The 24,152-nt window shown below is 51.6% G+C and overlaps 12 protein-coding genes across 12 annotated transcripts; 8 read left to right on the top strand and 4 right to left on the bottom strand.

Moving 5' to 3' along the window:
* Positions 1-436: 436 nt before the first annotated feature.
* Positions 437-1,009, top strand: P175DRAFT_0411647 (ubiquinone-binding COQ10-like protein; the record flags this gene model as incomplete). Its single annotated transcript, XM_040893055.1, has 1 exon — positions 437-1,009. A coding segment is annotated over one exon (573 nt), but the record flags the coding sequence as incomplete, so codon positions are not given.
* A 209-nt stretch (positions 1,010-1,218) lies between these two features.
* On the bottom strand, positions 1,219-2,322 carry sod4 (mitochondrial 37S ribosomal protein mS42; the record flags this gene model as incomplete). The annotated part of the gene is made up of 4 exons (XM_040893900.1): positions 1,219-1,749; positions 1,808-1,976; positions 2,011-2,195; positions 2,263-2,322. 4 exons carry the CDS (start codon positions 2,320-2,322, stop codon positions 1,219-1,221), a joined length of 945 nt encoding a protein of 314 aa, XP_040752274.1.
* Positions 2,323-2,872: 550 nt separating this feature from the next.
* P175DRAFT_0235973 (uncharacterized protein) lies at positions 2,873-4,586 on the top strand. The gene is made up of 2 exons (XM_040892665.1): positions 2,873-2,982; positions 3,051-4,586. The coding sequence occupies exon 2, from the start codon at positions 3,075-3,077 to the stop codon at positions 4,383-4,385; it is 1,311 nt and encodes a 436-aa protein (XP_040752273.1). The 5' UTR covers positions 2,873-2,982; positions 3,051-3,074; the 3' UTR covers positions 4,386-4,586.
* Positions 4,587-4,786: 200 nt separating this feature from the next.
* P175DRAFT_0509397 (uncharacterized protein) lies at positions 4,787-7,708 on the bottom strand (the record flags this gene model as incomplete). The annotated part of the gene is made up of 4 exons (XM_040898421.1): positions 4,787-6,292; positions 6,362-6,623; positions 7,060-7,308; positions 7,371-7,708. The coding sequence occupies 4 exons, from the start codon at positions 7,706-7,708 to the stop codon at positions 4,787-4,789; spliced, it is 2,355 nt and encodes a 784-aa protein (XP_040752272.1).
* A 201-nt stretch (positions 7,709-7,909) lies between these two features.
* Positions 7,910-10,436, top strand: P175DRAFT_0501511 (hemolysin III family protein). Its single transcript, XM_040897185.1, has 3 exons — positions 7,910-8,177; positions 8,274-8,508; positions 8,611-10,436. The coding sequence occupies exons 2-3, from the start codon at positions 8,329-8,331 to the stop codon at positions 9,934-9,936; spliced, it is 1,506 nt and encodes a 501-aa protein (XP_040752271.1). The 5' UTR covers positions 7,910-8,177; positions 8,274-8,328; the 3' UTR covers positions 9,937-10,436.
* Positions 10,437-10,680: 244 nt separating this feature from the next.
* Positions 10,681-12,074, bottom strand: P175DRAFT_0501510 (SDR family oxidoreductase). Its single transcript, XM_040897184.1, has one exon. The coding sequence runs from the start codon at positions 11,920-11,922 to the stop codon at positions 10,867-10,869; it is 1,056 nt and encodes a 351-aa protein (XP_040752270.1). The 5' UTR covers positions 11,923-12,074; the 3' UTR covers positions 10,681-10,866.
* A 207-nt stretch (positions 12,075-12,281) lies between these two features.
* On the top strand, positions 12,282-14,680 carry P175DRAFT_0437966 (Zn(II)2Cys6 transcription factor; the record flags this gene model as incomplete). The annotated part of the gene is made up of 6 exons (XM_040893882.1): positions 12,282-12,382; positions 12,455-12,791; positions 12,875-13,106; positions 13,162-13,193; positions 13,243-13,574; positions 13,627-14,680. The coding sequence occupies 6 exons, from the start codon at positions 12,282-12,284 to the stop codon at positions 14,678-14,680; spliced, it is 2,088 nt and encodes a 695-aa protein (XP_040752269.1).
* Positions 14,681-15,032: 352 nt separating this feature from the next.
* Positions 15,033-16,397, top strand: P175DRAFT_0557567 (maleylacetate reductase). The gene is made up of 2 exons (XM_040900781.1): positions 15,033-15,649; positions 15,742-16,397. The coding sequence occupies exons 1-2, from the start codon at positions 15,124-15,126 to the stop codon at positions 16,287-16,289; spliced, it is 1,074 nt and encodes a 357-aa protein (XP_040752268.1). The 5' UTR covers positions 15,033-15,123; the 3' UTR covers positions 16,290-16,397.
* A 159-nt stretch (positions 16,398-16,556) lies between these two features.
* P175DRAFT_0501508 (2-(3-amino-3-carboxypropyl)histidine synthase subunit 1/2) lies at positions 16,557-18,626 on the top strand. The gene has a single exon (XM_040897183.1). The coding sequence runs from the start codon at positions 16,626-16,628 to the stop codon at positions 18,357-18,359; it is 1,734 nt and encodes a 577-aa protein (XP_040752267.1). The 5' UTR covers positions 16,557-16,625; the 3' UTR covers positions 18,360-18,626.
* Positions 18,627-18,710: 84 nt separating this feature from the next.
* P175DRAFT_0235836 (uncharacterized protein) lies at positions 18,711-21,841 on the top strand. Its single transcript, XM_040892664.1, has one exon. It carries the CDS (start codon positions 19,063-19,065, stop codon positions 21,799-21,801), a length of 2,739 nt encoding a protein of 912 aa, XP_040752266.1. The 5' UTR covers positions 18,711-19,062; the 3' UTR covers positions 21,802-21,841.
* On the bottom strand, positions 21,842-22,220 carry P175DRAFT_0235835 (uncharacterized protein). The gene has a single exon (XM_040892663.1). It carries the CDS (start codon positions 22,104-22,106, stop codon positions 21,882-21,884), a length of 225 nt encoding a protein of 74 aa, XP_040752265.1. The 5' UTR covers positions 22,107-22,220; the 3' UTR covers positions 21,842-21,881.
* Positions 22,221-22,965: 745 nt separating this feature from the next.
* P175DRAFT_0523726 (cutinase family protein) lies at positions 22,966-24,020 on the top strand (the record flags this gene model as incomplete). The annotated part of the gene is made up of 3 exons (XM_040899333.1): positions 22,966-23,050; positions 23,148-23,230; positions 23,291-24,020. 3 exons carry the CDS (start codon positions 22,966-22,968, stop codon positions 23,765-23,767), a joined length of 645 nt encoding a protein of 214 aa, XP_040752264.1. The 3' UTR covers positions 23,768-24,020.
* Between the last annotated feature and the right edge of the window lie 132 nt (positions 24,021-24,152).

Below are 24,152 nucleotides of genomic sequence, written 5' to 3'. Positions count from 1 at the left end.
ACACTCCTCTCGTTCGGTGATGTACTCCTTTTATACTGACAAGATGCAAACCATACAAACAAATATAGTCTGCTGAGTCATCCTATAGAACAATTCCAGAACCTCACCCACGCACTTGAAGTACAAGATACAATCCAATCCCAGCAGCATAGACCAATAGTAATGAATCAATAACCTCAACATGGCCACCACCAAACCCCCCCTATCACTCAGACACCTCAGTCATAAACGGATCCCGACATCTTTCCTCCCACCACAGCGCCAATGCCACTCGCTTGGGAGAACCGCATCACCAGGAACCCAGCGACCAGTCCAGCGTCACGTCCAGCGTCACGTCCAGCGTCAAGTTCACCACATCCACTCCCAAAAACGCACCTTTCTCTCCTCATTCCTCCCCCCCCAGCTACCCTCCACTACTAATAACAACAACAACAACAACAACGGAAACAACGAAAACGAAAAATCCCGCCTCCTAACCGCATCCCGCACCCTACCTTACCCTCCCTCCGCCTTATTCAGCGTCATCTCCTCCGTGGAATCCTACGCGCAGTTCCTCCCCTTCCTCACCGCGTCAACCGTTACAGCCCGAGACCCGGAAACCGGGTACCCGACCCGCGCCTTCCTAACGGTTGGATACGGCCCGCTCAGCGAAACGTTCACGTCCAAGGTGACCTGTGACCCGGGGACCTGGGTCGTCGAGGCCCGCTCGGGAGCGAAGTTCGGGGTGGATTCGAACCAGGGACAGCGGGGGTCCAGCGGCTCTGCGGGGGGCATTGCTGGGTTCTTGGATTTTCCGGGGGCCAACGAGGGGGTTTTTGAGTTCCTGAGTACGAGGTGGGAGTTGGTTCCGTTGGAGGAGAAGAGCGGGTCGGAGACTACGGTCAAGTTGGAGATTCGGTTTGAGTTTAAGAATATGTGGCATGCTAAGATGATGAGTGCGCTTGAGGGGCAGATGGCTGGTGTTATGATTGAGGCGTTTGAGAGGAGGATTAAGGAGATTCATGGGTGATTTTCCTCACTCTGTATAATATGTGTGTGTGTGTGTGTGTATAGATAGATTCTTAGATGTGAGCGCCTTATTTATTTATTGTCCTCTCTACCTGCGATGAATCGCTGTACAATTAGACCCAACAGAACAAATCCTGAAACCCGGTTAATATAATACAAATTTCTTTAGATGAAACAAGATTGTCAGACAATACTCCATATGCACCTAGTTTATAGCATGCTCAGGCTGCGGCCGCGGTTGGCTGCACCGCGGGCTCCTCGTACCGAGCTGACGGCATTGTAGTTGTCATAAACCACCTCCCAGTTGATCCGGTTCCACCACCGCTCCAGATACTCGGCCTTTCCGCCGATCCCGTAGTCCATCATCCATACATGCTCCCAGGTGTTGACACAGAGAATAGGCTGAACATCCACAGCACCGGGGGCAAGGCTCTTCTGGTTGGCGGAGTGAGCACCCATCGCTCCCGCATATTGGTTGCCCAGGGCAGTCTCGGGGGTGTGGGTGGCCATGTCGACGGGTTGTCGTCGAGAGTGGGCCGCAGGGTATGGTGAGCCGGCATTGTACGTGCAGAAAATGTGCATCAAGCCTTCGCGCTCCAGGTTCTTGCCCAGCCAGACGAATCCGGGGCCGAACATTGCGTTGGCGGTGGCGAGGAAATCGAGCTTCAGGGATTCAATCGAGGAGCAGGTATCGACGATGTCCTTGGCGAAGTTTTCAGGGATCTCCGTGGCAGTAGGGGACTATCGTCGACTCAACGTTAACTTCCGAGCAAGCAGTTAGGGTCAAACTTGAGCTCACCAGGCAGTTGAAGAAGAAATGGTTGTTGTGGGCCATAGACGCATGGTTGAACACCGAGGCCATTTCCGGGCGACGGGAGTATTTGACCAGCAATTCTCCGGGCTTCGCATCGGCATCCACAGTGTCTGTTATTATCCATTGAGTTAGAATTCTTCCGTCCGCGTATGCCCTGGATATCCGTTTGATTCGAATCTGGACCCGACATACCCTGTGTCAACAAGTTCAATTTGTCGATGAGGAGCCTCTGGTATTGCGTCCACGAAAAGTCGAATGCCTCTGGAGATAGAAGTTCCGGTACACCGTGCTCTTTAAAGTACCCATTGTGTGTTAGCTGGGGAACATTGTGCAGTGCTCGACTCTGGAAACGTGGGAGGGCGGAGACGGGTTTCTAAAGCGCGACCAGATCAGTACTATCCCAGGGGGGGGGGGGGACCATTGAAACAGGAAAAGCTTACCTGGGAGAGAGCGGAGACCGCACGCAGCGAAGACTGCGGCCGTAGGAGTCGATGAAGCATGGTGATAAGGTGTAGAAGGAAGAAAGCCGCACGAAGTCCGTCCAACAATCCGAATCGCAGCTTTTTCCAAACTCCAAAAGCCGCAGAATTTCGAGGTCCCGATCCGGTTTAGCGTGGCTGAGGTAACCCGGCGCCAATGTCAGCCAATCACAGGCCAGAAATCACCTGTTTACTTCCATCGCCCAGCATCAACCACTGACAACCAGTATCAGACAGCATCAGACAGCATCAGACATCCATCCAGATTCTATTTCGGTCTTGCTCTTCGCAGCTGTCTCTAAGCGCCTCAATTTCTCTTCCTGTCGAATCAGATCCTGTCCTGTGGGTCAAGGATCGACCATCCCGTTGCTTAATCCCCCAGTCCTTTCCTCCGTCGTTCGTTATAAGACCAGCAACTAACTATGAGCTTCCATGATTGTGTCTATTCTCGGACCACGGCGCTTACAGAAGCCTGGGCGTGGGATATTTCTGTAACTGGATGCAGAAGGCAATTTCAATATGGGCGTCAAATACCAGACAAGTCCCGTCCTCTCTTTCTTGCTCATTCTCCCCTCAACGTCTGTCTAGTGTGAGACTTGTCTGAGGTTTTATATTTTGTTCAGGCTGCTTTATCTGTGCTCATCACTGTGGGATTGCCTTTGATTGGGCTTATCATTATCAGTGTGATCTTCCACCGCTTCATATCTTTAATTTGAATCTTCTTGATAACCTCTGTTTGTTTTTTGCAGTCTCTGGTAGACTAGTCGTCTACCATGGCAGCACCACTGAACAACCATGTCTCTGTGAGACGCTCTATAGTCATGTTTTTGACCATCTTCTCTTCGAAGATCTCCTCAAGTTATGCATTGAATCTCCCGTGGGAAAGGTCTAGTACCTGTCCCAGCAATTACAACAGGTGTTCCGGCTCTGGGCTACCAGACAACTTCTGTTGCTCTTCGTCGTCAACCTGCGTGACCGTTGACAGTGGAAGCTCAGTCATCTGTTGTCCATCAGGCCAAAGCTGTGCCTATATCCAGACCATCACTTGTGATGTATCGCAGCAAAATGCCACTCTATACCCGGATGCGGTTATTAAAACCACTCGTCTGGACGACAAATTGCCCACTTGCGGAGACTCATGTTGTCCGTTCGGATATACCTGTCAGGGCAGTATTTGTGGAATGGACGATACTTCCTCCTCTACCTCCACCACAACGCAAAGCAAGACTCAGACAGAATCAACCTCTTCCAGTACAGCATCCATATCTACAGCAACAACAACTTCCTCCTCCTCCTCTTCCTCCACCACCACCACCACTACAGATGCCACCGCATCGATTACTCCTACTGTATCCTCCAGCACAACTACCACGGACGCATCTACAACACTTTCAACGCCTTACCTCCAATACTCCTCCATCTCCGACAGCAGCAACACCAGCTTGACCTCAGCGACCACATGTCCCAACTTCCCCACCAACGCCATCCTCGCCGGATTCTTCCCAGGTGCCGTGTTCGGCGCCCTAGCTTCACTCCTCCTAACGGTCTGCATCCGCCGACAACACAAAAGCAACCTCCCTCCCTCGGCCAAAGTCGCCCTAAACACCCACCGCAAATCCACCGGCACCTTGATCGGCATCTCTGATCCCATCCCCTCAGAAGACAGCTCCTTCCGCACAGACTTCCTCCGCCGCCCAAACCCTAAACGCCAATCCGAGGGAGCCCGCTCCGTCCTCCAGCGCAGCCGATCCCGTGTAAAGAGTCTCTTCGGTGCAGCTCCAAAACCAACCCCGATCCCCGTGGAGCCGGTTCCCCCGTTGCCGTTTACCCCGCCGCGCCAGCGCCAGCGCCAGCCCAGTATGGAGAGTATAAGAGTCTATACCCCTCCAGGGGTGTTTGCTCCCACGAGCTCGTCGAACGCTGCTTCGCCTCCCGATCCCAGACCAAACACGACTCTAGGCGATCTAATGAATCAAGCACAGGCTTCAGCCGCGAATCCCAGCCACATTGGCAATGCCAATAACGGAGGAAACCCGCGCTTTCTGCTCGCTCCACCACCGAAACTTTCCAGTCGAATTCCTTGAACATAGTTTTCCGACTTATTACTGGCAACTTGACTACTATGCATGTAAACTCTAGCATCGAGCATCGTGCATCGTGCGTTTACTCTGGAAAACTCTTGAAAACTCTTTTCTTTTTCTTTTTCTTTTTCTTATTCTATCTCTATCTTTTAGTTGTCAGAGCTCTGCTGTTTTCTTGTGTATAATTTAACCAGGTTTAGCGAGCGTTTAGATGAACATTTTCAGTGTCGTTTGATTTACCAGTATGCCCAATGGGACAGGCCAACTGAATTACCTAACCTACCTACCGACTTATCTACACAGTTTAAATACCGAAATATGACTCGAAATAAACATCGATGAAGATAAACAAGCTATGCTATACTGAATAAACTATACTACACAGGACAATAACACCGACAATTTCATGACGACGATGATGAAGAAGAAGAAGAAGTAGCTGTACTCGTGGACTTCCTCGCCTTCCACCCGGCAATCACCCTCTTAATTTCCTTCAATAACCCTAGGACCAAGGGAACCCCGATAGGCCCCAACAGCGGTAGATAAACGGCGACTTTGTGCTCATCAGGGAAATAAACCTGACCGACCATGCTCTTTTCAAAGAACCCGCGTTCGGCCGCTGTTTCTGCGACACGAGCACTCGCCAACGCATCCTGGAAGCGCCCGTTCCGGAGATGTTCGCATGCGGAGCTGAGATGGGAGAGCGTGGTCGAGACAGAGGAGGCGACCGTTGCGGGGATGGGGATGGAAGGGAGAGATTCGGTGAGACGGGCGAGGGAGCCCATTGTTGAGGAGGCGGAGAGTAGGAGGGTGGCGGCGCGGATGCGGATGAGGGTTTGGAGCCGGAAGGGGAGGGAGGTGGGTGTTGAAGGGGTGCCCAGGAGGTTGAGGAGCTGGTGGGAGAATGTTAAGAAAGCTGGGCCGAGGGCCTCGTTGGTGAGATGGGGAGGGTTTGAAGGGGGGACGTCCGTGGTTGCGGGGAGGGGTGGGTTGAGGAGGAAGACGCCGCCCCATTGCGGAATGATCCAGCTGGTGGCCTTGCTTTCTTTGACGACGAGGGGGGATTGAGATGGGGCTGGGACGTAGAGGATGAAGTTGATGGTTGGGCCGCTGCCGATGCTGGGGCTGAGTGGCCATTCAGCAGCGTTGATGAAGGCACTGAGATCTTCTTCTTTCAGGGTCCAGAGAGCCTGGGCTTCGTCGTATTCGGGGAGAGGTGCCGTGGGGGAGAAGGTTGCGTAGAGCTGGACTTGGGTGTCGACGGTGAAGTTGCTGATGGGGTGGAGGGCCTGCAAGAGCGGGGCGATGTATTCCTGAACTGCGGATTGGACATCCCAGGAGGACGGAGCAGGCCCAGGGGTGAAGAGAGAGAACGCCAGGTGATAGGTTTCGGCATATTTCATGGAGCGCCTCAACCGTCGCGTGATGATGCTCTCTGCGAGCTGCGGGGGAATTTGCTGTTTCGCTTGGTGGTTGGAAGACCCAGCAGGATTGGTATTGGCTCCTAGGGCGCTGCCAGACAGGATATGTGCCATAATTGCTTTCTCTTCGGCAAACAGACGTTGGAGCTCTCCAGCGATGAACGACGAGAGGGGCGAATTTGACGAGGGCGGAGGCGGAATCTGGCTCGGGGGATAGAATATATTGAGTAGTGTCGTGTCGCTGTGAAGCTCTGATCGGGGGCTCGACAGGTCGTCTTGCGCCAGGAGACGCACTGTTAGAGCTGTATCAGCTTTCTCAGTTGGTTGGCCGAATTCGTCTTCATCCGACAGCTTCAAACGCAGATGATGTGCGGAGAACTCATTCAAATCATCCAGGGTATGCTGGATGGTGCGGAGCAGTTGCTGCGCTTCGGGTTCCGGTAAGGATGGGGTATCAAATCGAATTTCAACAGGGAATACAGGGCGGCACTATTGGAGCAGATATCGCATCAGTAAAGCATGCTGCGTTGCAGGTCATCGAGACGGGGGTAACGGTACCTTTCCACCAGCCCACTCCATCATATCCTGAATAGGCAGCGTAGCACGATGGATAGAAGTGGTCTGCCACCATATCGGAAATCCAAGGAAGAGAATCACCGCCCAGAACGCTGCAATAACCTTGGTTCGTGTCTGTATGGCGCTGGGGCTCTCCGGGGGAAGGAGACGCGAAGCGGAGATGGTGGAGGCCATGGTAGTCCGGGAAGACCCTGGGTCTTCGTTCTTTGCGGTCATGACCAGGGCATGCTTTGTTTCGGATTTGCTGATCGACAGGAGCCACTTGAGGTGGTGGAAGGGAAGATGTTGGAAGAAGCCAAGTAATGAAGTTGAAGTTGACGGCAAGTAAAAGAGAGAGAGAGACCCTTGAAAGCGGAGACTCCGATCCATCACGATCGTAACTGACGACCACCAACAATTACAACAGTACATGCATCAGATGGGTTATTTAATTGAACTTGATTTTCAATGGTTTTCACTATTTAATCATACAGAAAAGATTTCCGGGATTTTAGAGTCTTAAGGCCAAAAATTAAATGGGTATCAACCGATGCGCCGAGGTCTCCTTGCCAAACAAAAAAAAAATGAAATGAGCGGACGGAAAGATCAATGCTAATATTCCTTTTCAAAAATCTTCTGAATGGGTTTCGCAGCCTGTAGATAATGTTAGCAAATGGCCGACAAGACGATGAAGCGACCACCCTACATCAATAAACCTTTCCAGGTCTTGATCGAGACTAGCCAGGTCCTCTTTCCGTTTGTTATTCTCAGTAATCAAGGCCTGCTTGCGCTTGAGTAGCTCCTGGCGGGCTTGTTCCAACTTTTCTCGTTCAGCATGCTCGTGGTTGATGCGCGCAATCATCAGTTCGTGCTCATCGGACTCGCGGTGCTCTGGGTGAAGCTCGAGAAACTCCTCGAGGGGGATTAAAGGTAGAGAACGGTATTTGTGGCTGCAGAGATACTCGTTAATAGCTGGACCTAAAGAAGAAGAAAATTCCACAAGTACACATACTCATAAGACTCGCAAGCAGCAATCTCCCCCGTCAAATGCCGCTGCTCATAGTACAAGTTTTGCAGCTGAAGGTGAAGGCGATCGATTTCCTGTCGAGCTTCTGCCGTGCGCTGTTTCGTCTCTCGCACCCGGAAAATGGCATCACGGTTCTGACCCCTCAGCTGGGCGAGGAGGGCGAAGAGATGCTTCTGGACATTTGGGGGGAATTCAGAGATCTCCTCCCGCGAGAGAGAGGGGTCCAACAACGATAGCAGCTTCTGGCAGTGATCCCGCGTCTCGGCAGCAGTAGTGAGGACGGGCAGCAAGGAGGGGTCGGAAACGATATCTCTGATAGCCATGGTGATGATAATGAAGAATAACGAATAACGAGGCTGGAGGAGACCACTGGGAATTTGCAGGGCGGATGGTTGGCGGTTTAGGTGGATTGAACGTGGAGAGAACGGACGAACGGATTGGATTATGAGGGAACAAAAAGACTGAAGAAATTTAACGGGGTTGGAATAAGATCTTCAACAATATTAACTAACCAGAATAAAGAATGATCACGAAGCAAGGAGGAGGCGGAAATAAAAGGAAGAGAGTATGTAAAAAAGGTGTTGAGGTGGAATGAATTCATTTGATTTCTTTCTTCTAATTGGGAAATATTGAATCCATCCATCTTCCCCCACCTCTTTCTTACAACTCTCCTTTTCTCTCTTCGTCGTCTTCCCACGGTAGTTGACGACTCTGAGAGATATATATCAGATATCTTTTATATCCTCCCATTATTCTGCGTCGTTATTCTTCCCTTCTCTTGCTGTCTTTCATGTAAGTGTCTTCCGATTTTCCCGGGTTTCCCCTACAAAACAACACCCACTCGGCGCTTCGCTCGATCTGACTTCCTCTTCCTCCTCTCCAACGCAGGGTATGAACGATTGATTCTTCAACTGGCCGGTGTTTGTGGGTTTCAGGCTGCATCATGGCCTGCTCTACTCAATCTGTGACTATCGAGTCATACCTCGACAATAGTACCACCACTTCCTACGCTGCTACGCCCTCGGAAGAGACAGCGCTGCTCCGGGATCGGAAGCGCAGGCACTCCTTTCATACGGCTAGGAAACTCTCCTGTGACTACGATGCGGACGCTATTTTCCTGAGGGTACGCTCTCTCTCTCTCTCTCTCTCTCTCTCGGTCGAGGCGTACAGTTCTCCGCACCCTCGTATTGGCTGTGCCTTCTCCCCTAACACCAGCGTGATTTAGGTCGAACTATTCCTTACGGAATTGGAACGACGCCTCCACTGGATCGAAGAATATCGTCGATCGCACATGGTCCAAATTGATGCTAGCCTACGCAGAGCCTATGCCACCCTCGAGGCTGTGAGGGACTCCTGTTCCCACGCCTCCGGGGAGCTTATGGGCGGTGGTAAGAAGAGGGCTAAGATTCTGGTCGAAACGCTCGAGGATCGCTACAACGATGCCTTGGCGACGAAAGAGACCTTGGAACAAAAGGCGCAGGCCGGTATTCGCTTGATGGAATCGTTTCTGATTGAATTTGAGTCCCGCGCTCATGCTGTCCGGGACCGCGGCGTCTACGGAGCCTTGGATGAAGGATGGAAAGCGGTCGACTCCAAATTGGTCCAGGCGAGAGAAGCCGTGGATGAAGGAATGGAACGAGCTCGTAGAGCCAAGGATGTCATGCGAGAGAATATTGATCAAGCCATTTTGCTGGCCCAGGAGAAGGGCTTGATTGGCTATGCTGATCTTCCTCACCCATGGCGGATAAATCCCCATATCCTTGAGGGCTATCGGTTCACCTCCTCGACGGTGGAATGCTTCGCCTCGATGTTCGCTCCTTCGAATGAGCTGGTCAACATCTGGTCTCACCTGATTGGCCTTTTCATTGTCCTCTCAATCGCTTTCTACTTCTACCCACTACATACCAACTTCCATCTGAGCACCAATTCGGACATGCTGGTTGCGGCGGTCTTTTTCTTTGCCGCCTGCAAGTGCCTGGTCTGCAGCACCTTGTGGCATACAATGAACAGCATTGCTAACCAACCACTCATGGAACGGTTCGCCTGTGTTGACTATACTGGAATCTCCCTCCTGGTCGCGGCCTCGATCGTGACGACGGAGTACACAGCTTTCTACTGCGAACCAACATCCCGCTGGATCTATATCTTGCTTACCATGTCGCTCGGTATTGGTGGTGTTATTCTGCCCTGGCATCCCACTTTTAACCGGTCCGACTTTGCCTGGGCCCGCGTGGCCTTTTACGTGACCCTGGCCCTGACCGGATTCGCGCCTCTGGCACAGCTCACCTACACCCGGGGGTTCGCCTGGTGCCTCTACTTCTACGCCCCCGTCGTGAAGAGCATCCTCGTATACTTCACCGGCGCCTGCATCTACGCCTCGCGCATCCCCGAACGCTGGCGCCCGGGACTCTTTGATTACTTTGGCGGAAGCCATAACATCTGGCACTTGGCCGTCCTGGGAGGCATTCTCTTCCATTACACAGCCATGCAGGACCTTTTCGCTGGCGCTTTCCAGCGCGCCCAAGGTGAATGCCCAAACCTCCACTCCTAATCAACCAATCACCGGGCGGCACCTCTGATGTGTTAGCGGAAGTACATACATTAGTACCTACCACCTAGGTACAGATCCAGCAACTCTCGCATTCATTTCCCTGTGCGACCAATCAGCACGAGGATCTACGGCCTTGGTTTGACCCGTACCGAAATAAAATCAAATCCCGATCACAGTATAGAATCTAGACTACATGAGCTGTCAGCAACGCTACTACGGATTTATCCCTTAGTACTTGCTTTGCTTTGCTTTGAGACGGAATCTATGGAGAGGATTTTGTCCTGAGCTAATCTTTTGCATGAGTGGAGTCCAGTCTGCTTGCTCCTTTCTCTTTTCCAATTCAATCAGCGCACAACATCGTTATTTCATTATCCTGACCCCATACACCACACACATATCTCTCTCTGTCTATCGTCTCTTGCCTTCTTGTAAATATTTCTTTTTTTTTCCCTTCTACGTTGTTTTTTTTTTTTTTTCTTCGGGCTTGTTTAGAATTGTTTGACTCTGGATTATTATCCACGTTAGATATGGCTAGAGAATCGAGTACAACCGATTCATCGATCAATTGGATGAATATGAGAAAGAATTGTCTTCCTCCAGTCTTAATTCACGCTTCAGCCCAGTGAGATAGTTGTCCTAGACCCCGGGGGGTTCGCTTAAGTGGCCATTTAAAAGGCGATAACGAGCCACTAAAGAGCTCTCTCGATGGGCTTACCATAGTAATTTAGGTATGCAAGAATAGGTGGAATGGATTATGTTCAAGTCTCACGGGTTCTATGCCCGAATAACTATCAAAATTTATTAAGTATCGAGCTGAACATCCATTGAAAGGCATCAAAAACTGAGTAGTGGATATTATAGTTTGATCAAACAAACAAGCAAGCAAGCAAGAACACAAACAAAAGAAATGGACCGAGGACTTCAAACAGATTACTGTTTTACGAAGCCATATTTCACCAGTGTCTCTGCAGTGGCGACCATAGTCTCCTCTCGGTCCCTGGGCTTCCAGCCCAACAGTCGCACAGCCTTATCATTCGACGAAGGCTTCTCCTTGCCTAGTTCGCTCACGAATCCGGCAATTTGCTTGTTGAACAGCGCCATGAATCGCATCAACATGTTGGGGAGAGATTTCACAGACAGCTTTTGCGAATACTGTGGCAGTCGCTTCTTGATGATGACCGCATACTCGTTCATCATACTGCCGGGGGGGGAAACAGCCAGGAATCGCTCGCCCTTGGCCGCTGGGCTGGTCATGGCGAGGACCTCCAACTCGGCCACATCCCGGACGTCAACGATACTCATGTAAAGCTGGGGGCTGCCGGGCATCTCGCCGTTCATCAGGCGCTGGATGAGATGGATGCTTCCGGGGAGGTCCTTGCCCAGCACAGGACCGAAGATGGCGACGGGGTTGACGGAAGTCAGCTCGAGGCCGGCACCTTCATCGCTCTTCACATAGGCCCAGGCCGCGCGCTCGGCAATGACCTTCGACTTCACGTAGGCGCTCTGTTTCGTGTTTTCAATGTCGGACCAGTACTCCTCGGTGAAGGGCTTCTTCATCTGAGGGTGGCCGTACCCGATGGCGTTGAAAGCGGAGGTGAGCACGACGCGCTTCACACCGGCACGTCGGGCGGCCTTCAGGACTCGCAGAGTTCCATCGCGGGCGGGAATGATCACCTCGTTTTCGTCCTTCGGTTCTTCGGTTGGGAGCGGAGATGCCACATGGAGGACATAGGTACATCCCTCAACGGCCTTGTCCCAGCCCTTGTCCTTGCTCAGGTCGGCAGCAACAAAGGACACACGCTCGAGATCGGCATCGGACAAGCCGCCGTTCTTCAAGGATTCAACGACTGCGGGGGATTTGGACACGTTGCGGATTGTGGTGCGAACTTGGTATCCGTGATTGACCAGAGCTATAATGCAGTAGGAGCCCACGAAGCCGGAACCACCGGTAACGAGGACCAGTGTATTGGAAGGCGAAGAAGACATTGTGGAGATATATAATGGTTGTTTTTCTGGGGAACCAACGGGGTTGCTGTGGACTGAAGCTTGAGCTTATGAAGCCCTGGAGCCCCATTGCGCTTTTATATCCCTTGATCGCCATTACTCCTGAACATGCTCTCCGGCTTGCTTCATTCCACGGATATACCAGGGGTTCTGTTTCTTTTTGCTCGGGGTTCTCGTCGGCTTGCCGGATTTAGGGTGGAATGTCCGCGGAGATACGCGCATCACGTGATACTATAGCAACTCGCTCGACGGTCTCCATGGACTTCATCTTATATTACCCACATTGCGTCTTCTAGTGGTATAAAACGAGAGATAACAATGTTGTTCGTCTCAATTGAACCATGCAGGCCTCAGTCGAGAAGTCCGCGGTTGTCTCGAAGCCTTATGGCCCTAACCGCAAGCCTCGCGTTCCGCTGTCTTGCGGGCCCTGCCGAATCAGGAAGTATAGAACGAACCTCCCCCCCCCCCCTTTCTTTTATACAGTCGTGGGATGTTTGATCTGACTGCGATAAAGACAGAAATGCAATCGGCAGCAACCATGCCAGAACTGTATTGTGCGGAACCAACCAGGGGCCTGCACCTTCGTGGGTTCCCAGAACCGGACCGCGCCCTCAAGATCCCCAGCCGAGAACATGCAGGTTCGAATAAACCGATTGGAGACTCTGGTGACGTCTTTGGTTCCAAGGGGCGATGAAAAACACGGAGCTTCCTCTTTCAGCAATCTCTCGCCTGTGAGAACTCCAGAGATTACGCCCCCCAGGCAGATCCAGAGAGGCCATGGTATGCTGAATGTTGATGGCGAGCGTTCCTTTTATCTTGGAGCAACACATTGGAGTGACGTTCTTCACGAGGTGAGTTTATTTATTTTTTTATTTTTTTTTCTCTCTCTTTCTTTTCCCTTCTGTTAAGCACTTCATGAAGCTAACATGTGCAGTTAAATGCGCTTAAAACTTCCTGGGGTCAAATTCAAGAAGAACATGACGAAGTAACCTTGAGAACTTCTTTGGCATATGCGGGCATGGAAGGCCCTACGCCTAGTCTACTGTGTGGCTCCGTCAAGTTAGCCACCATTGCGGAATTGTTGGCAACAATACCACCCAAACCTACAGTCGACAAGTTGATCGCGAGATTTTTTGATGAGCACAGATCCCCAGTCCCGTCTCTCCGTAAGTATTGCAGGCTTTGGCTTTTACGAGAAGGCGAACTAAGTATGCTGGTTAGATATTCTACACCAACCTACGTTCTTGCAACAAGTAAGTTATAAAGTCCGCTTACGAAAGTTAAAAGCTAAAACAATTATAGTATGAGGAGCATTGGAGAACCCCTTCCTCCACAAAAGTGATGTGGTTGGGTCTTCTTTTTTCGATACTCAGTTTGTCCATGCTGTCTTATGGGCTCTCCAGGGATGAGCCTCCGGAGTATGAAGGGATCTCGCAGTCTCTTTCGGAGTTATACCGTCAGCGGACGTCTCAGTGCTTAATGATGGCAGACATCACAAAGTATTTGCCCTACACTGTAGAGACTTTGATATACCATGGCTTTGCAGAGCAGCTCAGCAAGAAACCTAGCAATGCTGGGGGCTGGATCTTGCAGGGCGCCTTAGTCCGCGTAGCCATCCAGATGGGCTATCACAGGTGCGTACGCACCCACAAACTCTTTCTCTGCGTTCTCTAACATGCCAAAAAGAGACCCTTCTCATTTCCCAAATATCTCTGTCTTCGATGGAGAAATGCGTCGAAGGATATGGTGCTTCATATTAACCTCCGATGCCGTATCATCCTTTACAGTAGGTTTACCTAACATGATACGGTCTGTGGACCACGACGCTGCTGAACCCAGAAACATTTATGATTGGGAATTGAACGAGGAAATGACAACACTTCCCCGCTCAAGGCCACTCTCTGAAGAAACCCCTGTGTCATATTTGATTGTGAAAAGTAGAGTTTTGCGACCTCTTGCCGCGGTGACGGATTTTGTCTGCTCTCTGCAAGCGGACTCGTACGCCGCCGCGTTACAAGTTGACACACAGCTATGCGAAGCACACTCACAAATCCCGCATCGATTCAGGATGCGGGGTTTGGAGGATACGATCACCGACTCTTACTCTACCGTTACAAGAAGCATCCAATTAGAGTTTGAATTCCACCAGGGGATATGCGTTCTACATCGCCGCTTTCTAGCGCCTGGACGGCTTGACCGCCGTTATGCCCTTTCGCGCGAGCGCTGTCTTGAATCTGCAATGGCCCTGCTTAACCTCCAGAATATCCTCTATGGACTGGCGAAGAGCGCGGGCCCAGTAGACGTATCGGGGTCGGGGCATCGAGTGCACTCCACCCACCAGGGGTTCATACTCCCAGCGGTGATTCTTTGCTTGGATCTACGATGCAAACCCAAGGGGGTATCCGAGAGCAGTAGCCCAGGCTCCCAGGGCCGAGATGTCCACCATGACGCTGTTTTGAAAGCCCTCTGGAGATGCTACAGAATATGGAGCGATGCTCGAGACTACTCCTCCGAGACACGCAAGGTGTTTCTGGTTCTGTCTCGATTGATGCACGGTCTTGGCATTGGCGATACGAAAGACGGCTTTCCAGTAGCACAGAGAGCGGCACCGCCATCTCCAGTGTCAATAGAGGGATTCGCAGTGCCCGCGAGAGATCCGTTGTCGAGTCAGAATGAGGGCCCGCACCCTGCCGAGATGGAAATTGACTGGGTAAGTTGTGGCCTCCACGCATCTCTATAATATCTTGCTAAATGGGTTAGACTGCCTGGGACTCGTTTTTTGAGGAATCTAGCTTTGAGGAGGTTTATGGAGCCTTCCAATTTGCAGACGATGGGCTTGACAAGGTCAATCCGTATACTTTTTTACTTTAAATGTGAATTAATTGTTTTGAATATGATCATGTCTCCAATCTCCCAGTGGTGTAATCTTCTTATATACTGCAAGCCAAGATGCAGCATTTAATACTAGATCCTGGAATTTCTCCAAAGAAATAATCAAGATTGGATATTGCCATCATCATGCCACTTGCAAGTAGGGTATTCCGGAATGAATCCGCTCTCCAATTGCCGGCATCTCGACTGCCCCGCGAGCACTGCGATTATTCATGATGATCAAGATTCTCCGGTTTCTCCAGTTTCTGTTCTCTACCCTTGTTCGACACAGTCGCAGCACTGACTATCGCAATGGATGCTTTTGAATACAACGCAAACCCGGGACGGGTTGTCTTTGGCAGCGGCACCATTCACAAGCTCCCTGAGGAGATCGCCCGTCTGAACAAGAAAGCTCCCCTGATTCTATCGACTCCGCGGCAAGTCGTCCGCGCGGAGAACCTGAAAGCCGTCCTGAACGGCCAGGTTGCGGGCATCTTCACTGAAGCGACCATGCACACCCCAACGCATGTTACAGACAGGGCTGTGGAATATGCAAAGGCCCAGAATGCCGATGTCGTGGTTTCCATCGGCGGTGGGAGCACTATTGGTCTCGGAAAGGCAATCAGCGTTCGCACGGGTCTCCCTCACATCTGTATCCCAACAACCTATGCGGGAAGCGAAATGACCCCGATTCTGGGCGAAACGGCGGATGGCGTGAAGAAGACTCGTTCAGACCCGACGATTCTCCCGGGAACCGTCATCTACGATGTCGAGCTGACCATGTCGTTGCCTGCTGCCACGAGCGCGACAAGTGGAATCAATGCGATTGCCCATGCTGGTCGGTTCTTACTTTTTTTTTTTTTTTTTTTTTTTTTTTTCAAATACCTAAGGAATAGGTAAAAGTGCTAACGACCCTTTAACCCTGTGTAGTCGAGGCTCTGTACGCGCGCAACACCAACCCCCTCATCAACCTCATGGCGCTAGAGGGGACTCGCGCGCTGGCCGCTGCACTCCCAGAGATCGTCGACGATCCGTCCTCGCACTCGGCACGCTCCCTGGCCCTGTACGGCGCCTGGCTTTGTGGAACCTGTCTCGGGAGCGTGGGCATGTCCATCCACCATAAGCTGTGCCACACTCTTGGGGGCAGCTTCAACCTCCCCCACGCTGAAACACACACGGCCGTCTTGCCCCATGCGATCTCCTACAATGCGCCGAGGATCCCCGAGGCCATGAAGAAACTAGCGGATGTGTTTCCCGAGAGCAACGGAGATGCGATTCACGGGCTGAACGTTCTGCTTTCCAAGTTGAAGGTTAAGACGGGTCTCAAGGACTGGGGAATGAAGGAAGAGGATATTGACAAGGCTGCTGATATTGCTGTTGGCAACCCTTACTGGAATCCTCGAGAGATTGAGCGCACGCCAATCCGTGAGTTGATTCGTAGGGTATGGGCTGGTGAGCCAGCGAGGGCTGACTTGTAACGACACTTTGGTATGTGTATATACATATATATATATATATATAGGACGAGGACCTTTTTCTTTTTTTTTTCTAATATTCTTTAAACCTCCTGCTACGAAATGAATATCATCTTTACAGCTGCTATCCGTAGAATATTCCAATCAAAATAACATGTAAAATGCCCTTCACCATTGGCTCCACGGATGGCGGGGTGAAGGTGGGGGATTTGGACTGCAAAAAAAAAAAAAAAAAAAAAAAAAAAAAAAAACCTTCACACCCACAACAACAATCCGGCCTCTTGCGACGACAAACCCCCTCTCAGCTCGATCTCGCCATTTCAAAAGATAGTTGCGGAAATGGAGACGGCTCCTATATTGTCCACACCGGATGATCGAATCCTTGAGGCCACAGACCCCGTCGCAGCACCGGAGCCGACGCGATCCTTGTCGGACGAAGAACTCGCAATCACCTATGACATTGAACGCACGCTGAAGGAAATCCGCCAGGCGCGGTATAAACGGATTGCGCTCCAGTTTCCGGATGAGATGCTTCCGGATGCCCCGCGCGTATTCCAGCTCCTCAGTCGGGGATTGGAGGCACGAGACGTCGCAGAAGGCAACGCCGAACCCCGCAGTGACGAGACAACCCGCGATGGAAATGGGAATGTGACAACGGATGCGACTAGGCCAGCGCCAAAGCTGTATATTCTGGCGGATACTTCGTACGGCACTTGCTGCGTAGACGAGGTCGCCGCGCAGCATGTGGATGCGGACGTGGTCGTGCATTACGGACGATCTTGCTTGTCTCCGACTGCGAGACTACCCGTGATTTATGTGTTTACGCACAAGAGTTTGCCTCTTGACCCGCTTGTCAACGCCTTCAAGGAGACATACCCGGACCCGACCACAAAGGTGATTCTCGCCGCGGACGTGACCTACCAGAACCATGTTTCTGCCGTATACTCGCGACTAGTACAGGAGGGATACAGCAACCTATTTGCGACAGAGTTGCTGCATGATCCGTCCTCTCTTGTCCCTAATCGGACGGTGCCAGGGTCGGGAAACGAGGCGCCAGAGTGCCTCTCGGACTGGCAGCTCTTCCACATATCCGACCCGCCCACGGCTCTACTTCTCACCCTGGCATCTCGAGTAGCGGCGATCTACATCTATCCCACCAACGACACAAGCCGCGAGATTGTCAAGCCTCTCCCTGCATCGACGGCGGCGACTTTGAGGCGTCGCTATGCAATTATCACGCGACTAAGCACCGTGCCCATCTTTGGAATCCTCGTCAACACCCTCAGCGTGAAGAACTATTTGCACATTGTGGAGCATGTAAAGGAGAAAATCGCCGCCGCGGGCAAGAAGAGCTATCTGTTTGTGGTGGGCAAATTGAACGCCGCGAAAGTGGCCAACTTTAGCGAGATTGGCGGCTGGGTGGTCATCGGCTGCTGGGAGAGTTCGTTGGTCGACAGTAAGGATTTCTGGAAACCGGTGATCACCCCATTTGAGTTGGAGCTGGCCCTCCAGGAGGATACAGAGCGGGTCTGGACGGGCGCCTGGCAAAGCGATTTCCAAAGCGTTCTTGACCAGCCCGCTCCGGCATCTCCGAGGGATGGCGAGGAAGAAAAGGGGACGGACGAGGAGGAAGAAGAAGAAGAAGAAGAAGAAGAAGAAGAAGAAGAAGAACCCGAATCTGCACCACCCGAATTCGACCTGCGTACCGGTCGGTATGTTTCCCACACGCGTCCGATGCGGGATTCCGCCCCCCGCGTGTCCGCCCAAGACGGTGGAAGAGACGGTGATGCAGCAGCAGGCTCTGCGGATGGTGGGCCATCGCCATCGACTGCGCGCGCGCTCACCAGACGAGCCAAGGGCGATTTAGCCATGATCGGCGGCAGTTTCTCGCCAGGAGCAGAGTTCCTCCGATCGCAGCGGACATGGACCGGTTTGGGAAGCGATTTCAATAGTGCAGCGAGCAGCATTCAATATGAGGAAGAGGAAGACGCACACGACCGCACCTTGGTGGTGGAAGGGCGCAGGGGAATCGCAAGGGGATATACAGTGGGAGAGTCAATCGACAGGCACTAAATTTGGCCCTTTATGCCGCAGCTACTATTCATACAGTAACTCATTAACTGAGCCTTGCAGTCCTCATCCTGTATTATTTATTTGAGCAGCCCAAGAGAGAATGACAATACATAGGAGTAGTTGGCGCCCTGTGGGATCCCGCTGGGTACCGAACCCAATCCCAGGTGCATACAAGATGACCATTCAATGATTCATGATAGTTCTCAGACTGGATTCCGGATGATCAAGAATACCCAAATTATAATCGCGACTCACTCTCTAGTTTCCCTCTGTTTTCCGAGTGTCAAGTAGAGTGAAGTCACTTATCACGGCTTGTTTCAAGGCGACCTATCACATGATGGGCACTGGGCAAAATCCCGGCTCCCACTGCGAGTTTTTGTTCCCAATTTCATCAATTCTCTTTTTCTGAGTTGTCAACGAAGCTCTCTGCATCTCGCTTATCTGTTGTCGAGGTTCTCCTCGTGCCTGTTGGGACTCTCTCCCTTTTGGATGGCCTCCTTATCCTGTGGTTTCCATCTCCTAGGTGTAAACCGCCCTCCTTACGCATCCTGCCCTTCTTTTTTGACCCTTATGATGCGTTGCGTTGCCTGCATTCTCTACTAATGCTTTGTGATCTCGCGTCCCTCTGAAAGAAAAGCAGCAGAGTAGGGACAGGAAAATAATCCCCCCCCCCCCCAAAAAAAAGGAGAACAAATCCACAGGCATGGCTATGTCTCTGGCTCATGACCCGACACTACCCGTCGTGGAGAAGGATCTTGAAGAAGGGAAAGATATCGACCAGACGCCGCAGGTTTCGGTAGACTCGGCTCTGGACCCGTCGCTTGCTTCAATCCAACAGCCACTGTCGACCTTTGAGCGAGTCTTCACCACGCATGCCCCAATCCTGGAATCTCTATTGCTCCAGTCGCCGACCGATACTATCCTCAAGCTCTCCCATACCTCTCAGTACCTACGATCATTCCTCCGCTCATATCCAACAGCCTGGAAATACCTCTCATTTCGCCTGTTCTATCCATCGGGCACCCCACCACCCCTTCGTATCGTCCTCCCGGGTGCTTCAGACCCGATCGTTTCACGGCAATCTCGACCGTATGCGATTGACCAGCTGTTGATGAACGTGGTGATTCCATTTAGTCCGTGTTTGAAGAGCCTGGAGTTAGATAATACCGCCGTCTCGGGACAGATCCTCATTTCGACTGTGCTACATTCGCGACGAGAAACGCTGGAACATCTCTCCGTCCGCGGGTGCAAAAATGTCTCCCTGAAGTACCACATTATTCCCTATCTGATGATGTTTGGGCTACAGTACGATGTCAGTATGGAGAAGAACATCGGCAGCTCGCCGTCGACGAAGCACCTGGCGCTAAAAAGTCTTTACACCTATCGATGTCGTCATCATCGACGGAGGCCTTATCTCTCTTCATCACTCACGCGAAAGGATTCGGATTCGGAGCCAACCCATGAGCTAGTGAACCTCTGCCACAAGCTAGGAATCTGGACGGATACGGCATGGTGCTCAACGCCAGCTGGGCGATGTTTCAGGAGGCGAGGGTATGTCTCTATGCGGGCTCCGCAGGGCTCAGTGGAAGTATGGGTGGTCTTTGACCGGCTGTGGAGATCGAAGAACTGGCTTGGTCCGGTGGAACCAGGCAGTACTAGTCGCCTGTCCCAAAAGGACGGTAAACTGTGGGAACACGGTGAGACTGGCTGCTTTGGTGAAGCCCTTGGAACCGGTGAGAAGAAGGACCTGGGTGAAGGGAAAATGACATCGTCGCATCTCCGCCTGAGCTATAGACAGTTCGTGGAGAATATCCGCTGTGACAACTGTTGTGAGGAGATCTCAGAAAGGTGTGAGCAATGCAGCATTCTGATGCACTGTGTTGGGTGTCGAAAGACCCTTTGCGCCAGCTGCGCTTACGATCGGCCCTACCTCCATGGTCGGCCCAAGCTGACTACTACCACTCCTCCTACTGCTGCTGCTCTATTCGGCGCACTTCCCCCTGGTCCTTTCTGGTGGGCGCCTGGTGCTGCCACTTCACCATGTTTGATGTACGACCCCGTGGAGAACCCCCTTGACGACATGTCCTTGCACCCCACCGCCACTGTAACATATCCTTGTCTGAGCTTTCACTGGTGTTGCACTGAACCAATCTTCTCAGGCGGTGGTGGTATTAGTATTGGCACGCCAAACCGAGATGTTGACCAAGTCCGGGCGGCACCTCTACCGCGCGGTCAGGGTTGGGAGGATTTGGAGTACTCTGCACAGGAGTGGAGCAAATCGTTTCCTAAATATGCCTACGGTGACCCTCGTAAGCCCGATTATACCCTTGAAACTGGGCACATTGCCATGATGAGGTGGCTGTTGGGCCCTCCTGATCGACAGCCTGCTGCTTGCCCTAGGAATCTGTGTAAGGAGTGCTACGACACCCCACAGTGGAAGGTGCACTGCAAGAGCTGCTCTAAACCACTATGCATTGAGCATGACCTTCGCGGCCTGCGCCTCCGAATCTGTGGATACCGTGACCTCACTTTGGAGAAGATGGCCATTCAGAACAAGTCCGCCTCGGGGTCGAGCTCGGCCGCGCCAGATTACGTGCCCTACCGGAATGCCGCAGGCTCCGGCTTCGAGCTGCCCTACAGAACCCAAAGACTGATCGATTCTACTACTAGCAGCCTCACCGAAGACCAGCCTATAGACGGCCCTGCCGAGGTGAACCATCATCCTCAACCCCTGCCAAGTAGTGTCATTGCAGCTGCAGGATCAGCCGCCGGAGTCCCTCCTCCAATCCCTGGCCGCTCACGCAGCATCTCAGTTTCCAATTCCAATCGATCGCGGTCTTCCTCCCCCTCCTTGTCCTGCGACTCACCGGCCGACCACCCTCCGAAATGGCAAGGCTGCCAATCCTTCTTCTGCCCACAGTATCGCGCGGTCGGTGACCAACGCCAACGGTGCGCCAGTATCCTGCGTGAATGCAGCAGCTGCGCCGTCTACGTCTGTCAGGACTGTGTCACTACACATCCCCCCTGCAAATGCTCCTATTGCGGCTCGAACTACCTCTGTCCGAACTGCGCAAAGCTCCGCGAACGCGATGGTACCTGCCGCCGTGCCGACGAAGAGAAAGCGCAGCGCGAGCAGAAATTCCAGCGAGATATGCAGATGCTCGAGGGGATCCTCGAAACGAAACTTGCTAATGAAGTTGCCGAATTTGCCGGCCAGTTCTTCGACTTTGTTGATTCATCCTCGCTCTCGCCCCGCGGCAGTAGAGAACCCGGGTCGGGTCCCGGGCCTGATGATGCCGCAGTCGAAGAGGTCGAAAATGTCAATGTCTCTCATCCTCCTGATCCTTCTCACCTTTCTCCTCCATCTCCGCATCAAGTCGATGACCATGAGAGCCTGGAGCTCCTACTTCAACAAACTCTGCGAGACGAAGATGATGAATAACCCATTTGTCATAAAAAAAAAAAGAAGCGTGTTCCTTTGGATTTTACTCTACTGTGACGGCGTCAGTCAGGTTGGGGAGGTTATCTCGGTTCATTTCCCTTTAGCCTTTTTTTTTTTTTTTCTTCTTCTCTCCTTTCATCCTTACGCATCGTCAGCCGTGTTTCTCCGGATATCTCAACTGAATTTTCTTTTTCTTTTCTTGTTTTCTGTTTTCTCTTGCTTGCTTCGCACTCAGGTTCAATGCCCTCCATCTGTTTCCAGTTATCCAGCTCGCTTTTCCTGTCCTCTCCTTCTTCTGCGAGCATCTACCGGCGCATGTACGCTTCTTAGTTTCTTCCTCGTTAATTCCGCACTATTCCTTCGAACATGTTTCAGCTTGATATGGGGGTTTCGTCCTCGCGAATCCATTTAGTTTGTTTTAAGCGGTGTCCTTGCCTTTTGTAGTAGCATATCTACCAGAGCAGCAGGAGCTGAGGCCAAGAAAGTCAAGAGATGCATAATCATACATCAATGACATGAGACAATGGTATCTATCAACACTCGTATTGTAGATACCAGCAGCACCCAAGAGAGAGCATAAGAGCATAGTATATACTACTCGGTAGTAGCACATCAATCCAATAAAGCAAAGTCAAGGAACCCCAAGTAAAAACCAACCCCAGAGCAGTCGGCAGTCCTCTTTTCGTACGCATCAACCGCCAAAACCGAAACGCCAACGTCAAGGGGAACTTTGTTTTGTTTTGTCTTGTTTTGTTTTACTTTTCCTTGCTAGGGCGAAGCGGGATCTTCTTCTTCTTCTTCTTCTTCTTCTTCTTCTATCTACAGACTGGACAGGACGGGCCTACCTACCTATGGATGCTGGCCCTGATTGTTTTACTTCACATTGCCTGGGATCTGAAACAAGAACCTAGCCTAACGACCGGGTTTGATCAATCAGAGCGCGAGTTACGTTTAATGTACGAGGAGATGCGGATTCGCGATGAGGTCTTGCCGTTGGGGAGATAGAGAAAGAGAGAGAGAGCAATACTGAGACAATTGGTGTTCAGAGATGCTTCGACAAACTGGGTATAAAATGGATGGCCTTTCTTCTTGTCTTTGAGGTAGCAGGACGGAGGATTGTCGAGGTCTCTTTTTGCACTGAAGTCCTTTTCTGTTGAATATCCTATGAAGCTCTGTCTTCTTTCTCTCACTCTAGCCTTGGCTGGATTCGTTACTGCGAGCTTTGGAGATCTGAACCTTCGTCGAGATGGTACGATTGCCTTTTAGCGGAATAAGAAATTGGCTGGGCATCAAATGCTTCTCGGGCGGAATGAAGTGAGCTAACTGCTTGTTACTTGGAAATATAGTCTCTGGGAACGAATTGCGTCTCGGCTCTTGCAAGCCCATTACCTTTATTTTTGCCCGTGCCTCGACCGAGATCGGTCTCCTGGTGAGTTCACAACGTCCTTCCTTGCCCCGGGGAACAGCAAATGCTCATGTGGAAAGGTAGGGCATCTCGACTGGCCCCGGGGTCTGCGATCAACTGAAGCTGAAAAAGCCCGGTGATGTCGCCTGCCAAGGGGTTGGACCAGCCTACACTGCAGAACTGGCGCCCAACTTCCTTCCTCAAGGCACAACCGACGTCGCCATCAACGAGGCGAAGGAATTGTTCAACTTGGCCGCTACCAAATGCCCTGACACCACCATTGTCGCCGGTGGATATAGCCAGGGTACGGCGGTCATGCACAATTCCATCTCTGAGCTTCCCGATGCAGTCAAGGACAGGATTGCGGGCGTGGTGCTTTTCGGTGACACCCGCAACAAGCAGGACAACGAGCAGATCCCCGACTTCCCCCGGGACAAGATCAAGATCTACTGCGCTGCCGGGGACATGGTCTGCGATGGAACTTTGATCATCACTCCCGCTCACTTTACCTACACTATGAGTGTGGGTGATGCCGCCGACTTTTTGGTCTCCACGCTCTAGGATGAGGTAACCGGGATGATTCCTAGTTGAGATTAGAAGGAGACATTGAAGTTGTGAATGAAGTTGTGTCTGTGCTGCCCTGTTCATTGGAGTAAACAGGTGGATTTCGTCGTTTCGACTCATCTTGTAACCAATTCTCATAACCAATTCTCGTTCAACTAGTTAGACAGTAGCTTTAGACTATGTCTAGCAGAAATTTCACAAAAGAAATTATAAAGTGGCTTGACATCAATTCTCAGGGGTTGGATAGCAGAGTGGAAAGTGAAACGTTCAGAAGCTTCCAAATTGCGCTCCCGGCAAAAAGCATCCATCCATCCATCCATCCATCGCCCCGCCTCCAACTCCCGCTCTACATACATAACTTTCTTCGTTCTTTCTTTTCAGC

Source organism: Aspergillus ochraceoroseus, assembly GCF_002846915.1.
Source record: "Aspergillus ochraceoroseus IBT 24754 chromosome Unknown P175scaffold_4, whole genome shotgun sequence".
Lineage (NCBI taxonomy): Eukaryota > Fungi > Ascomycota > Eurotiomycetes > Eurotiales > Aspergillaceae > Aspergillus > Aspergillus ochraceoroseus.
Note: the sequence above shows the minus strand (reverse complement) of the source record. Positions and strands in the feature narration are given on the sequence as shown.